This window comes from Pelophylax lessonae (genome assembly GCF_965119305.1).
Source record: "Pelophylax lessonae genome assembly, chromosome: 4".
Classification (NCBI taxonomy): Eukaryota; Metazoa; Chordata; class Amphibia; order Anura; family Ranidae; genus Pelophylax; species Pelophylax lessonae.
Window position 1 is genome coordinate 243,275,226 of NC_138771.1, and position 14,933 is coordinate 243,290,158.

At 43.0% G+C, this 14,933-nt stretch overlaps 1 protein-coding gene across 1 annotated transcript in view; it reads right to left on the bottom strand.

The window, feature by feature from the left end:
• Positions 1-14,933, bottom strand: part of TWF1 (twinfilin actin binding protein 1) — a 76,374-nt gene that overhangs the window by 22,621 nt on the left and 38,820 nt on the right. Inside the window, exons 2-3 of the mRNA XM_082255318.1 lie at positions 8,796-8,873; positions 6,069-6,247 (exon numbers count right to left, since the gene is read on the bottom strand). Coding sequence (XP_082111444.1) covers positions 6,069-6,247; positions 8,796-8,873 — 257 coding nt within the window. The remainder of the gene's footprint in view (positions 1-6,068; positions 6,248-8,795; positions 8,874-14,933) is intronic.

Here is a 14,933-nt window from a genome sequence, read left to right on the forward strand (position 1 = left end):
TGGTCCTAAGTCCTGTACATCTCAGTCATTCTCTCCTACTTGCTTACAGTGACCCAGTTAGGGCGGCCCCCCATTCGGGTGCCTTTTTTTTTTTTACCCCCGCCTGGGGATCCATTTTTCTCTGGTACTCTAGACCAGTGGTCCTCAACTCCGGTCCTCAGGGCCCACTAACAGGCCAGATTTTAAGTATTACCTTGGGGCGATGCAGACTAGGGAACTGCAATCACTGAGCAGCAAGGTATATCACCTGGGATGTATTTCAGTTATCTTGCAAACCTGGCCTGTTGGTGGGCCCTGAGGACCAGGGTTGAGGACCACTGCTCTAGACTACTCCTTCCCCCCTTTTCTCTCCCTTCTTTTTTCCTCCCCTTTCCCCCCTCTCTCTACTGCCCCCCCCCCCTTCTCCTCACCCTTCCATTCTTTTTTCTTCCCTGGGCCTGGCCTCTCCGGCTCCGAAGTGTTATGGGTTCCCCCACCCTGCTACATTGCGGGACGCCATGGGTCCCTTGAAGATCATCTCCCTCAATATACGGGGTCTGACTATCCCTGAAAATCACTCTCGACTGTTGGCTGACTTATGCAAATTCAAACTCAAGTGGCCTTCCTACAGGAGACCCACTTTAGGGGTGACAGCATACCCAAACTCTCCGGTTAGGGATTTCCCGTTAGCTTTAGAGATGGGGGACGTGCTGTGGTAAGCTAAGGGAGTCAGTATCCTGATTGCCAAATCGGTACCATGGATCTTGGGGGTGATGCAGCCGGATGTCTAGGGTTGCTTCCTCCTTCTCAAGGGGAGGATTGGGGAGGTGCAAGTTACTTTTGCTAAGGTCTACTTTCCGAACTCAGACCATCCCCGGTTCCTCCAGGACCTTATCCTGGTACTACTGGACTTCATGGAGGGGACTCTGGTCTTTGGCGGTGACCTTAACTGTGCCATGGATCCTCAACTTTATGTCTCCCGTGGTTCCTCGCATCTGTCGTACACATGCCTGCGACATTTAAAAACAGACCTCTCCTCCCTCCAATTGATTGATCCTTGGAGACTATTGCACCCAATGGATAGGGATTACTCCTATTTTTCGCAAGTCCACCACAGGTGCTCCCACCTCGATTATCTCTGGGTTGCCCACAAAGACTTCACCAAAGTAGTGTCGGCTCAAATCGATCCCATCTATCTCTCAGACAACGCCCTGATACATCTTACCCTTCATTTATTCATCTCTCCTAGGACCCCCCTCGATTGGAAGCTTAACAAAACTTTGCTTCAATCTTCAGACTCGCTTACTGCGTTACAGACCGCTCTGATGGACTATTTCACTACTAACCGAGATTCTGTGGACAACCGTTGTACTGTGGGAGGCTCATAAACCGGTAGTTAGAGGGATCCTCATTAAAATAGGGACTAAACTCAAAACGTGAACAGGCTACCGATAACCTTTTAAAAAAAACTGCAGACCCTTGAGCCCTCACACAAGGCAACTCTCGCCAGCTCTACCTTCTCAGAACATCTCAAGGTCCGCGAGGAACTGCAATTCCTCCTCTTTCACAAGAAAAAACAAAAAATGGCGTGGGCTCGACGCTCCATGTTCGAGTTTTCAAACAAAGCCGGTACGTTACTGTCCCGTGCCCTACGTGGCCCCCGCACCAGGACTTTTAACCATCTGTTTTGAGCTTTAACGGCCTGAAACTAATCGCTTCTAGGGATATAGTGGCGGAATTTTGCTCCTTCTTTCAGATTCTCTATAACCTTCACTCTAACTCGCCGGCTTCCCAGCTCTCTGTGGAGACCATCCGGTCCTACATTTCTGCCTCGGGCATGCCTTCGCTCCCCAGGGAGGTGAGGGAGGAGCTTGAGGAACTCATTACCATGGAGGAGCTGGGGGTGGCCCTGGTGAACTCCAAGCCCTAAAGGGCCCCAGGACCCAAATGGCCTCACTCCTATCTACTACAAATCCTTCTTTGGGACCCTCTCCCCCATCTGATTACGGCATTCATCTCTCTTAAGGACAGTCACCATATGCCCTTGGACACACTTAGAGCCCACATCTCTTTAATTCCTAAAGAGGGCAAGGACTTAACTCAATGCCGGAGCTATCGCCCTATTGCTTTATTAAACACTGATCTAAAATTGTTTGCAGAAATTTTGACCAATAGGTTACTTCTCCACATCCCGAGTTTAATTCATACTGACCAGGCCGGTTTTATCCCACTTAGAGAACCCTAGGAAAAGAGGATCAAGGTACTTAACCTCATTCATGCATCCAGATCCACCTGACATCCCCTTCTCCTGCTATCTACAGATGCGGAGAAGGCTTTAGATGGGGTCAATTGGCAGTTTATCCAGGCCACGCTGTCGCATATTGGGCTGGGGCCATCGATGTTGACATGGATCCTTTCACTTTACTCCAACCCCTCTGCAGCAGTGGCGTTTTTATTTTTATTTTCGGGATTTCTAATGGCACCCGACAGAGTTGCCCACTCTCGCCCCTGACCTTTGTGCTCTCCTTGCAGCCATTTGCGTGGTCCATGGGGATCCAAGGATCGCAGGCTTCCAGAAGCTGTCTGGAGCCCACATAGTCGCAGCATTTGCGGATTACCTGCTTATTTTCCTTACAGACCCCCTGTCATCACTACCGCACTTGCTGCAGGCCCTTCATACATATGGGTCATTATCATGCTTCCAGATCAATTTCTCCAAATCCTGGGCCCTACTCTTCGCATTGGACAGTACCACACTGTAACAACTGCATCCGCTCTGCTAAGTTTGGCTTGGTTTGGACTCATTCTGTTACCTAGGAGAGAGCATCGCTGCCGACCCCGCCAATCTATATAGCTCTAATTTTGACCCTCTGCTCCAACAAATACCTAATGACCTATCACGCTGGCACTCTCTCACCCTTATCTGGTTTGGCCACTGCAGCGCTCTGAAGATGACCATTCTACCCAGGATTCTGTACCTGATGCAGGCCCTACCCATCCACCTTCCTCTCCTCTTTTTCAAGCATATTGACACTGTGTTCAGGGAATTTGTTTGGTCTCATCAGAGACCACTCATACAACTTCAGTCTAGGAGGGGTTGGTCTACCATGTATCAAGACTTACCATAGAGCTGCTCACCTCACCAGGCTGGTCGACTGGCCTTGTCACACTGCAGCCAAGAGCTGGGTGGCCATGGAAATGGGAGGACTCTGGCAACACAGCTAGAAGTTGGCCTTGGATTACCCTTCCTCTCCCAGAGGAATTCCGTAAACACCCTACCCTGGGGAGCACACTCACGGTTGTCCGGGAGGCTCTCCCGTCACACTTCAATCTCCCCTATGCCCTCTCCGATGTGACCCGTCATGGACAACCCGGATTTTTGAGCCAGGCCTTGGGGGTATGCAATTCCAGAACTTGAGGCTTGGAGGCCGCCTGCACCTTTGGGACTTCCTCGGGCCTGACAGAGAGCTTCCAGCGGCCTCCTTGACTGCACCTGGAGATTTCCCCCCCCCCCCCCTGGACTTCTGGCGTGGTCTCTAACTCAGGCATTTTCTTTTGTAAGTGCAGCCGACTTCCCGGTATTTATAGACCACTCAGGGACTTAGAGCGAATCTGCCACAAGCGTGAGCCGCTTAGATATTGCTTGTCCATTATGTATGCCTCCCTGATAGGTCCCCCTCCTGACTATTTCCCTCCATTTCTGACGAGGTGGGAGGCTGTCAAATTCACGGACTCCCAAAAAGAGGAAATCCTTCACTTCGCTCATAAATCATCCATGGCTACAAAAATTCAGGAAACTACAAGATACTCACAAGGTAGTACAGGGTGCCCTCACTCCTTCACCGTTTCTTGATCTCTGCTGGCGCTGTTACACATTTTCCAAATTTTTTTGGGACTGTCCCAAAATTAAACCCTTTTGGCAAGCGGTTACTGACTTTATATGTCAGCTGACCAATGTAGACCTCTCAAGACGACCCTGCGGCATGCCTGCTCCATCTCTCCCTGAGGCCCATTAAAAAATATAAGGCGTCCCTTACCATTTACCTATTGAACACTGCTAAAGCCTGTATTCCGCTCTGTTGGAGGTCGCCTGCTGCACCCCCGTAATCCCTCTGGTTCTCTAAGGTCAACGAATTGAGAGACATGGAGGCTCTCACAGCCATGCTTTATGACAAGGGGGAGGCCTTCTGGGACAAGTGGAGACCCTAACAGCATTTTGTCTTTACGGATACTTATTTGCAGGAATTCCCACAGTCGGAGGCTCTGGAGCCGGGGCTGGAGAGGCCCTGCTCAATGCCCTATCTCTCTTCCCATTTCCCAGGCTTTCTTTCTCCCTTCTCTCCTCCTTTTCCTTTCCTTCTTTTCCCATTCCACTATATTATTTACTATTTCAGGTTATCTTCCCATTGATCATGTCTTTTACCCTCCGGTGAACCGTAGTTACCGGACGTCTTAGTAAGAAACAAAAAATACAAAATTAGGTTGTTATTTACTGGACCAATTAGTCTCTCTTACGTCTGTGTCCTTTCAGACAGTTGCTGCATTGTTGTGATATAATTTAATCTTGTTGCTCTCATTTGATGTGCTGCGACACTATTATCTATTCAGTTGTGCATTATGTTTTCTTGCTATCGTACAGATTGTTTACCAGGTATTGTAACAATTTATTAAATAAAGAATTACAAAAAAAAATAATTTAAAGTGTGCTTACATATAAAAATGTACTTATATAGTGCTGTCAATTTACTCAGAGCTTCACATATATAGTACATTGACATAAGACCCTTACCTCAAGGAGCTTACAATCTAAGGCAGTGGTCCTCAACTCCGGTCCTCAGGACCCACTAACAGGCCAGATTTTAAGTATTACCTTGGGGAGATGCAGACTAGAGTACTGCAATCACTGAACAGCAAATGATATCACCTGTGATGTATTTCAGTTATCTTGCAAACCTGGCCTGTTAGTGGGCCCTGAGGGCCAGGGTTGAGGACCACTGATCTAAGGCCTCTAAAAGTTAGTACACACTAGAAGATAATCGGGAGAATATTTTCGTACGATTTTTGTATAGTGTGTACACAACTTTCAACAACCGATTCCGACTTTTCGTACGAAAATTCTCAAAGGGACAGACTCAACAATTTTTCTCGTACGGGAACAAAACTAACAATTTTCGTTTAATGTTTACTGTTTTCGTACGAATTTTGTACAAGAAAAATCAGAAAAGAAAGACTGCGCATGATCAGAAACAAATGACAAAAAAAGCCTTTGTCGTAAGAGAATTTTCATACAAATTTTCGTTCACTGGTTCCGATTTGCTGTAAAACGACGAGGAAAATCGCACTATCGTTCGCCCGATTTTCTTATAATGTGTACCCCACTTAACTCACATTCATACATACACATTCTAGGGCAAATTTAGACAGGAGACAACTACCTACCAGCAATACCCAGTGAAGCAACTAGCCTCAGGTGTTGCACAGAGATTAAACAAATTCCCCCACGTAAGTTATACCTGTTTATCTGCAGCAATTTATTGTCTACATCCCTTCAAAAGTCCAGAATTTGCACAGGATCCCTCAGCTCTGACAAGCAGGGAGCAGGGATCTGAAGTCTCACAGTGCAGATCTCAGAGAGAATAGCTCTGATCTCCGATTTGAGGGGAGGGGAGGGAAGGGAAGGAACCCCCCTTCGCCTCACACAGTACACAGAGTACATGCAGAGCTGAAGAGATCAGTACCAAACTGTGTGCTGGAGCTTTCCTCCAACACTTTTTTTTTTTTTTTATCTCTTGGGTTGGGAAAAGCTGTCACAAGTGACTCATGCTGATAGCAGCGGAAGGACGCAGCAGACAGAAATCAGTGCTTTGGATAGAGACAAGCACAAAATCTAGGAGGGTGTACTTTGTTCATATTTCATGTCTGATGGTTACAACAACTTTAAGCACCATAAACTCTGACCAAATCCCCTAATCGTATTTAATTTTCTCTTGTAAATGTATTTTGCATGCCCCTTACATATAATCATCTTTTTTTTAACAATAATGAAAATAGATATCAATTCTGTAAAGCCAGCTGTGGCCTGCACTTACATGAGAGTAGTCTGGTGACCAGGCAATGAAGACCCATTCGTAGCCCTGTGCATTCTGGGTATCCAAACGATACAAAATGTAACATGGTTGCTTATCTTCTAAAACTGGCAATACAAAGTCGTCGTAGTCTTTGTCCCAAGAGCTTACTGGCTTTTCACGAACACTCACAGTCAATTGCTCTATTAGTAAAACAAAGAAGAATTTAGAGGAGACTAGAAATGTTCTCAGTACATTGCTGCTATACCTAGATTTCAGGACATATATGCAAGGTTTCATCTAATATATATGCCCATTTCAACAAATACTTGATTGCTTTAGTTACATAGAAAAAACACAAGCTGGAAACTGCCCTCTGGATTGCATACAGCAATGATATTTAAAAAAAAAAAAAAAAAAAAAAACTTAAAAGCAGTATTTAACCCCAAAACAGAATTGGAATACATGGCAACTTAGACATTTTTAGATGTGGTGGCTTGCGTTAGTTTCCTTTTTTTTAATTTTTTTCCACTGATTTTGACCTGTTGATCCCGTAATCAAATCTTCAACTTCCTTTAATGGATCAAGCTGTCCAGCAAAAGTGGCAGTTAGAAGGTTGAGACAAACCATTTAACACTGACTGGGGCGCTTGCAATGTTCAGCTTTTATACATATTAAAAAAACGTATTTAAAAAAAAAAAAAAGAAGAAAAAAATGTTTGCTGTAACATTTATGGTTATTGTAATAGCTGTAGTTTGGCTCTAATTGGTTAGTCAAGTTCATCGAAATCTGCTAGTGCATCTAACACTACCCTCTCGTCAAATATGCAATGCCAAAAGACGTCTTTGTTGCTCCTTCAGTGGAGTGGGTGGAAAGTGTGTTGCTGCCTTGCTGGCCAGATAACCAAGGGAAAATAAAGGAGAAAAAAAAAGCCAAAAAACAAAAAAACGAAAGCAGCCATCACATTTAAAGTGTTACTAAACCCAGGACCCTACATTCACTGTACAGTATCTGGTCTCTCACAGTACAAAGAACATGCAAATGCATTTATTTTAGAAAATATAAACTGCTAAATACATTTTCTCATTAGCAGTATATAGCAGTCTTGTGACTTCTATCAGTGTCTGGTTAAAGCTTGTAAGAGGAGTTTTCATTCTCCTCTGACTGTCTTTGAGGCTGCAGGACCCCTGACCCTCTGTCTGGACAGTGCTGATTGGGCATGTGCTAATCACATACACCCTCCCAGAAAAAATAAAAAAGCTCTCTAGCAATACACACTAAACTGAGCATGTGCAGAGTGCCCCCAAGGCTCTGTACAGGTAGGAGATGGATTGGGGACAGAGTAAGAAGGGGAAGATCACAGAAGACAGGATCAAACATCCTTTTTACACAATGCAGAGGATTAACCCCTTAGGTTCCACAGTGAGTATAACCAGCATGCTTTACTGCATATACAGACTGATTTTTACTGTTGTGGGTTTAGTAACACTTTAGGAATTGGTAAGCTGCAATATATTCTATTTCTGTTTTGAGGTTTATTAAGGCTTGAAACCAATGTAATATATTGCAGCTTACCAATCCTTGAATGTGATGGCTGAGTTTGTTTTTTTTTTTTAGGCTGCTTTTTTGTTTAGGCTGCTGTTTTCCCTGTTTTCACCTGGTGATCTGGGTGCCCTCACTCTGGATGAAGGAGAACAGGAGCACATTTGAACAGCAGCATTGTCAGTCTGGGTGGTGGGTAATGTTAGAAAATTTAAGCCAAGCTCCAGCTCACAATGCAGTCACAGCATCAGTTTTTTTTCTTTTGGGATAAAGGTTTTACATGAATAAAAACTGATCATAGTAAGCACCCCTGCCAGTGATGAAGGGTTTGTCTCAAGACTAACTGCTACATTTACAGGACACTTTGTTCCGTTGAAAAACAACAGTGTTACTTAGCCAGATCACCAGGCAAAAATAAATGAAAGAAAGCCTAAACTATAGCAGGCATCACATCTACGAATTGGTAAGCTGGAATATAAAAAAATGTTTGCTTTTGGGTTTAATACTTCTTTAAGTCGTTTTTCTTTTTTTAAAAAAAGTATGTCTACAGGAAAATGGTTTTTCATTTTGGATAGAGAAGAGAATAAAATCTGATTATGCTTTATATGTGTCATCTGTGTTCCTTTTGAAAGACTTTCCCTAAAGAGGCACTGTTACTTTTCACATTTATATTTCCAGCGATCCAGAGCTGCAGTCATCCTGTGTCGGAGGACAAGGGGAGTGGGGTTATAACCCCCCCCCTCCCCCGTGTCCTGTGACAGTGCTCAGGCCTAGTGACCTGTACATGGTCAATAACTGGATGTCATATGCTCCCCCATATCAGGAAGCATTGGGTTTTCTATCTGGTGGCAGCTGATGCAGCAGCAATGCTGGATCACGGATAATGTGAGTGTAACTGATATAGATGGGAGGGGAGGGGAGTAGAAACACACTCTGGATAGCACAGTGACATTATCACTTTAACCAATGTCCCTATTACAAAACTCCCCATTTATTTTTGTTCGAGCGACAACTTCAACTTTGTTTTTCCTTCACTTCCAGTCCTGGTAACCATAGTCACCAGGACACACAGAGGAATTAAATGAAAAAACAACATAAAACTGCTGTTTATGAGGCATGGAAGGAGCAGTTCTCTAAATATATCTGTACTCTGGTGCATGAACACGCACTTTGCATTGACGGCAGAAAGAATAGAACTGTATTACAAACCATCTTCTATATCCAGCTTTAGCAGTCTGTACTTTCCATTTCTGGCTTTGGCAAAGGTTTCTCGAACATCGTCGCTTGCTGTTAATAAAAAGAGACATTATTGTATGGTGGTGGTATTAAAAATGCAAAGACATTTTTTTCTAATCAGTTTGAATCAGATTAGCATTTCTTTTTTCAAAGCAGTACTGGTGGGGTAATACACAAATACATCTGGAGTTTTAAGTATTTAAATTGTATTTGGGGCATATATCCCTCCATATTACTCAGTACAGCATCCAGCCTTCACGTATTTTAGCCTTTCATCAATTTTGACAAGCCGCTGACAGCGACTAAAGACGACAAACAAACACAAGGGCGCACCGGCCTAGTGCATTATCCTTAAAAAGTCTGTTAAAATAATGGAATAAAAATACTCACAAGCGAGTTCTTGATAAAGGCATATCAGACAAAATATAGAGTCCTCAGCATCGAGAGCAAGATTGGATCGCCCCCCGAAGCTGTATAGGCTTACACATTTCGAGGCATCGTTTCTTCTTCAGAGCCAGATCGTCAGAACAAGATGCTGCCCCTGTGCCTATCTGGTGCCTGAAAACATCAAGATTTGATGCTCACAGGCCAAACCGCCTGTATTCACGTAGCCTAAAGCCTAGTACACACGCAACGATTATCGGCCGACCGAATGTCCGTCTTTTGGCCAGAGTTGTGTTTTGTTGGTTGGAATGTGCTCTAGACTGCCCACAAATTTTCCCACACGACAAAATTCTACTTCAGAAGTGATGTCATGTGTTGATTTGCTTTCTTTGTGTTCTTTCTTCTCTGAGCATGCCCAGTCTTGCTCATAAGATTTTTCCCTGTCGAAATCTGTACTGACTGCACGAAAATCGGACGCGTTTTGATGACGGAGAAAAATGTTATAGCCTGCACACCAGATTTTTTTCGGCCGAAAAGTCGGAGTCGGTTGTCGGAAGCATCATACTAAACAAGCCAAAAATCTGCAGATCGGTCGTCGGACGAAAATTCCCTGCCGATTTTCGACTCGTGTGTAGGAGGCTTTAGGCTCCATGCACACTAAGGCTCCATGCACACTAGTGTTCTTTTAACCACTTTACCACCGGAGGATTTTGCTGTCTTCCGTCCAGGCCACTTTTTGCGATTCGGCGCTGTGCGACTTCAACTGACAATTGCGCGGTCGTGCGACGCCGTACCCAAACGAAATTTACGTCCTTTTTTTCCCACAAACAGAGCTTTCTTTTGCTGGTATTTGATCACCTGTGCGATTTTTACTTTTTGCGCTATAAACAAAAAAAGAGTGTTTGTTTTGAAAAAATAACAATATTTTTAACATTTTTTTATATGAAATTCCCCCCAAAAAAGATGTAAAAACCAATTTTTTTAAACATTTTTGGCCAATTTGTTTTCTGCTACCTATGTTTGGTAAAAAAAAAAATCGCAATAAGCGTATTTTGATTGGTTTGCGCAAAAGTTATTGCGTTTACTAACAAAGGGAAAGATTTCTGTCATTTTTGGTGTTTTTTTTTTTAACGCGTAATGGCGGCGATCTGCGATTTTTTTTGCGGGACTGCGACATTGCAGCGGACAGATCGGACCCTTGACTGACATTTTTGACACTTTTGGGGGTACCAGTGACATTACTGCAGTAATCAGTGCTATATATATGCACTGTTACTGTAAAAATGACACTGGCAGGGAAGGGGTTAATTTTATTGGAGAGGGAGGGGTTAATGTATGCCTGGTGCTTACTGACGTGTAGGGGGGGGAGGTGACTGAGTGAGTCATGGACAGATCGGATGTCCAGCTATGCTGAACAGTCCGATCTGTCACTCCCTGTCACTATGGAGATCCGCCCGCTGTGTTTACACACAGCGGGCGGATCTCCAGACTCGATCCCCGACGATCGGGTAAGAGCAGCGGCGATCGCCGCTGCTCCTCCCCTGGCCCGACTCCCGCTGTGAATGAAAACAGCGGGAGCGAGCCTCCGGCGGCGCGCAAGCGCCGCCCAGAAGGGGGAGTGCCTGACGACGTAGTACTACGTCGTCAGACGATAACGAGCCACTCTGCCGCAGTAATATTACTGTGAGCAGAGGTAAAGTGGTTAAGCTACAAACACAGCTATTAGTAGCGTTTAGGAGCATTGAACATTTATTTATTTTTTTTAACTGGAAAAACACTGCAAGAAACTTTTTTTTTCTGCTCCTAGATGCCGAAGCTCAAAAAACGCTAATAGCGTAGCGTGCATGGACACATAGGATAACACTATTTAGCTCCTAGGAGCAGAAAAAAAATGCTAATAACAGCTTCTAGTAGCTTAAAAAAACACTAGTGTGTATGAAGCCTGAAACAGAAGTTGCCTTAAACAAATAAGAAATAAAAGATATTTGTAGTTTTACATATCACAATATATTAAGATTCTTTGGGTTTCCAACTGCAACAGTATTTTTTTTTTCAAGTTTATTAGTGTTTATTAGCCTGGGTTTACACCAGAACGTGGTGTGGGAAACCCACGATCTGTGGCAGTTTCCACACTGCATTCAAAATGCACTGCAGTTGGGTGTCCATGTTAAGTTAACCCAAAAAATGTCACCAGCACACCAAGGATCTCAAGAGTACCTCCTAACCTTTAATTAGCAATCACATAGTTACAGCAGATAGCACCATTTCGCAGAGTTGTATAAAGTACTCGAAACCCATACTTGAGTAAAAGTACAAGTGCTCGATCAAAAAGTGACTTGAGTAGAAGTACTAAAGTATTCAACATTTTTTGTACTTAAGTATTGCAAGTAGTTTTTAAAAAAAAAAAATTGCTACTCAAGTACTGAAAGTAAAAGTACCAGTAGTTTTGAAAAAAAATTGCTACTCAAGTACTGAAAGTAAAAGTACAAGTACTGTGCTATGTAGTTATTAAAGAAAGAAGTCAAAAGTTTGATCATCATATTGTTTTTTATTATTTCAAATGCAGCTTTTATTTTTACATACAGTAGCATTTATTTTCGTATGCGCTGATAATACACATATTTTGAGCTTCATGAAACCTGCTATCTGCTGTTCTGGCAGTGGTAATTTTTATAATTGTAACGAGTAACTATGCAGCACAAAAAAAAAAAAAATATCGGAGTAGAAGTATTGAAATCATTGAAAAAAATGTAGTGAAGTAAAAGTGGAAGTAGGAGAAAAAAATTCTACTCTAGGAAAGTACAGATACCGCCTTTCGGTACTTAAGTACAGTAGTGAAGTAGTTCTACTTAGTTACTATACATCTCTGCCATTTCGTAACCACTCAGGAACCCTTCATCAGGCATGCGATGAAGGGGTCCTGTATGGCTCTGAAACATTGTTATCTCTAACTACGTGATCGCTGATTAAAGCTTTGGCCCCACTCTGGAGATCCTTAGTGTGCTGGCGACATTTTTTGATTTGACTTGACACAGTTCCAGCCGTTGGTCTCTACAACAACCACATTGCTACAGGAATGTGTGTGGTGGGATTAGTGTGTTAAATGGTAAAGTAACGACACCCTAAATGTAGGTCACAAACGCAGTGCATTTGCACCAGATCGCATGGTATAAAATGTACCATGCAATCCGGTTGCAGTGAGTTACTAAAAGTAGTGCATGGACTACTTTTGGTGCAACACAGTGCAATTTGAGCCCATCCAAAAATAAAAGGGCTCAAACTGCACTGAGTCACATGTGATTAAATAGGAACGTGGACGGCACTCCTGTGCCAATTCATAATGTTACCAGGGCTTAGTCAGTACCATATTACTTGATTTTGATATAGATACGTTGTCCCATGCTTTTCAGAGCTGATCATTTTCCACCTTGGAAACGGTTTGATACATGGTTTTATTTGGACACATGCCATTTTTGGCATGAGGGTAGTCAAAAGTGCGGGTACGATTTGTCCTCTTCACAGGCACTTATGTCTGTATGCATCTCTAATTACAGCAATGGCATTTGGAGGGAGAGGGGCGCAAATTGGGCAACTACCCAGGACCCCCATAATCCTACAATTTCCCTGGTTGTTGCCAAACTTTCACTGAGCATAATCTCCAAACCTGCTATTGTAGAAACTTTGTTTTATCTATGCAAATATATTTTTCCATCTGCATATTATTTCAGCACATGGGGACCCACTTAGAGCCCTATTTTGTCTAAAGCTGGCCCCTCTAATCACAGTTTGCCTTGGCAGATCTATTTTGTTTAAAGGCTAAGTTCACCATCAGGAGCAAGGTACATGTTATACCCATATTTAGGGTGCACTATGTAACATGATCGATCCTATGCAGCAATCTCCTGCCGCTAACACTCCCCACTTTGTGACAACAGGCGGGGGATCTTCTGCTTGCATCTGCTGTCACAATTGGAAAAAAGCCCGGGCATGCGGGGCACTGCCCATGCAGCCGTGTCATTCATTCACAGCTTCCTGTGAATAAGTTAGTCCATTGGTACCGCCACCCATTGCGGATGAAGGCTTGTAGTTCACAATGAAGTGCAAAGGTGCCGGTGAGAGCTCTTGTAGTCCATTGATCTTCCTGCCATTCATTAACCAGTTCTGGACCAGAAGGATTTGCCCCCTTAATGACTAGGCCATTTTTTGCAATTCGGCACTGCGTTACTTTATCTGAAAAATTGCGCAGTCATGCCACACTGTACCAAAGCAGAATTGATGTCCTTTTTTTCCCACAAATAGTGCTTTCTTTTGGTGGTATTTGATCACCTCTGCGATTGTTATTTTTCCAGCTATAAATAAACTGTAAAAAGAGCGACAATTCTGTAATAAAAAATAAAATTATATATATATATATATATATATATATATATATATATATATATATATATATATATATATATAGAATATATATTTCACACTTTGCTATATAACATTCCCAAAAAATAAAAAAAAAATAAAAAAAAGAAAATCAAAATTTATCATCCTTTTAGTCCAATTTGTATTCTGCTACATATTTTTGGCAAAAAAAAAAAAAAATTGCAATAAGTGTATATTAACCGGTTGCCGACCGCCGCACGACTATATACTGCGGCGGTCAGCCCCGGCCAGGCAGAGTGACGTATGGATACGTCACTCGCCTGTCACTGACTTGGGAGCCATTTGCGCTAGCGCCCGCCGCGGCTCGTTCACTGATAAGTCAGTGCGTGTGACCGGCGGACCCGATATCCGCCGGTCACACTACGATCGCTCCGGTGAAGGGAGAAAGGCGGAGCGGCTTATGTAAACAAGCCGACCGTCATTCTCCCTGGTGTAAAAATGAAGATCAGACGGTTCTACTATGTAGGACCGTTGATCTTTGTTTTTACACCAATAGCAATGTCCCATCACAGTTAGAATCACGCCCCTAGGACACACTTAACCCCTCCCTGTCCAATACAGTTAACCCCTTCCCTGCCAGTGTCATTTTTGCAGTAACAGTGCATATGTATAGCACTGATTACTGCAGTAATGTCACTGGTAACCCCAAAAGTATCAAAAATGTCAGTCAAGTGTCCGATCTGTCCACCGCAATGTCGCAGTACCGAAAAAAAAAAAAATCGCAGATCGCCGCCATTACGCGTTAAAAAAAAAAAACACCAAAAATGACAAAAATCTTTCCCTTTGTTAGTAAACGCGATAACTTTTGCGCAAACCAATCAAAATACGCTTTTTGCGATTTTTTTTACCAAACATATGTAGCATAAAACAAATTGGCCGAAAATGTTAAAAAATTTTGATTTTTACATTTTTTTTGGGGGGGAATTTCATATAAAAAAATGTGAAAAATATTGTTATTTTTGCAAAATTTACGCTCTTTTTTTGTTTATAGCGCATGATCAAAAAATCGCACAGGTGATCAAATACCACCGAAAGAAAGCTCTGTTTGTGGGAAAAAAAGGACGTCAAATTCGTTTAGGTACAGCGTCGCACGATTGCGCAATTGTCCATTAAAGTCACGCAGTAAAAAAATCGCAAAAAACCCCCTGGTCTTTTAGCAGCCAAATCCTCCGGGGCTTAAGTGGTTAAATGGTTGGCGCCAAAGTTATCGCATCTACAAACTAGGGGAAAGATTTAGGTAATTTTTATTTATTTTTTACTAGTAATGGCGGCAATCTGCAATTTTTAGCA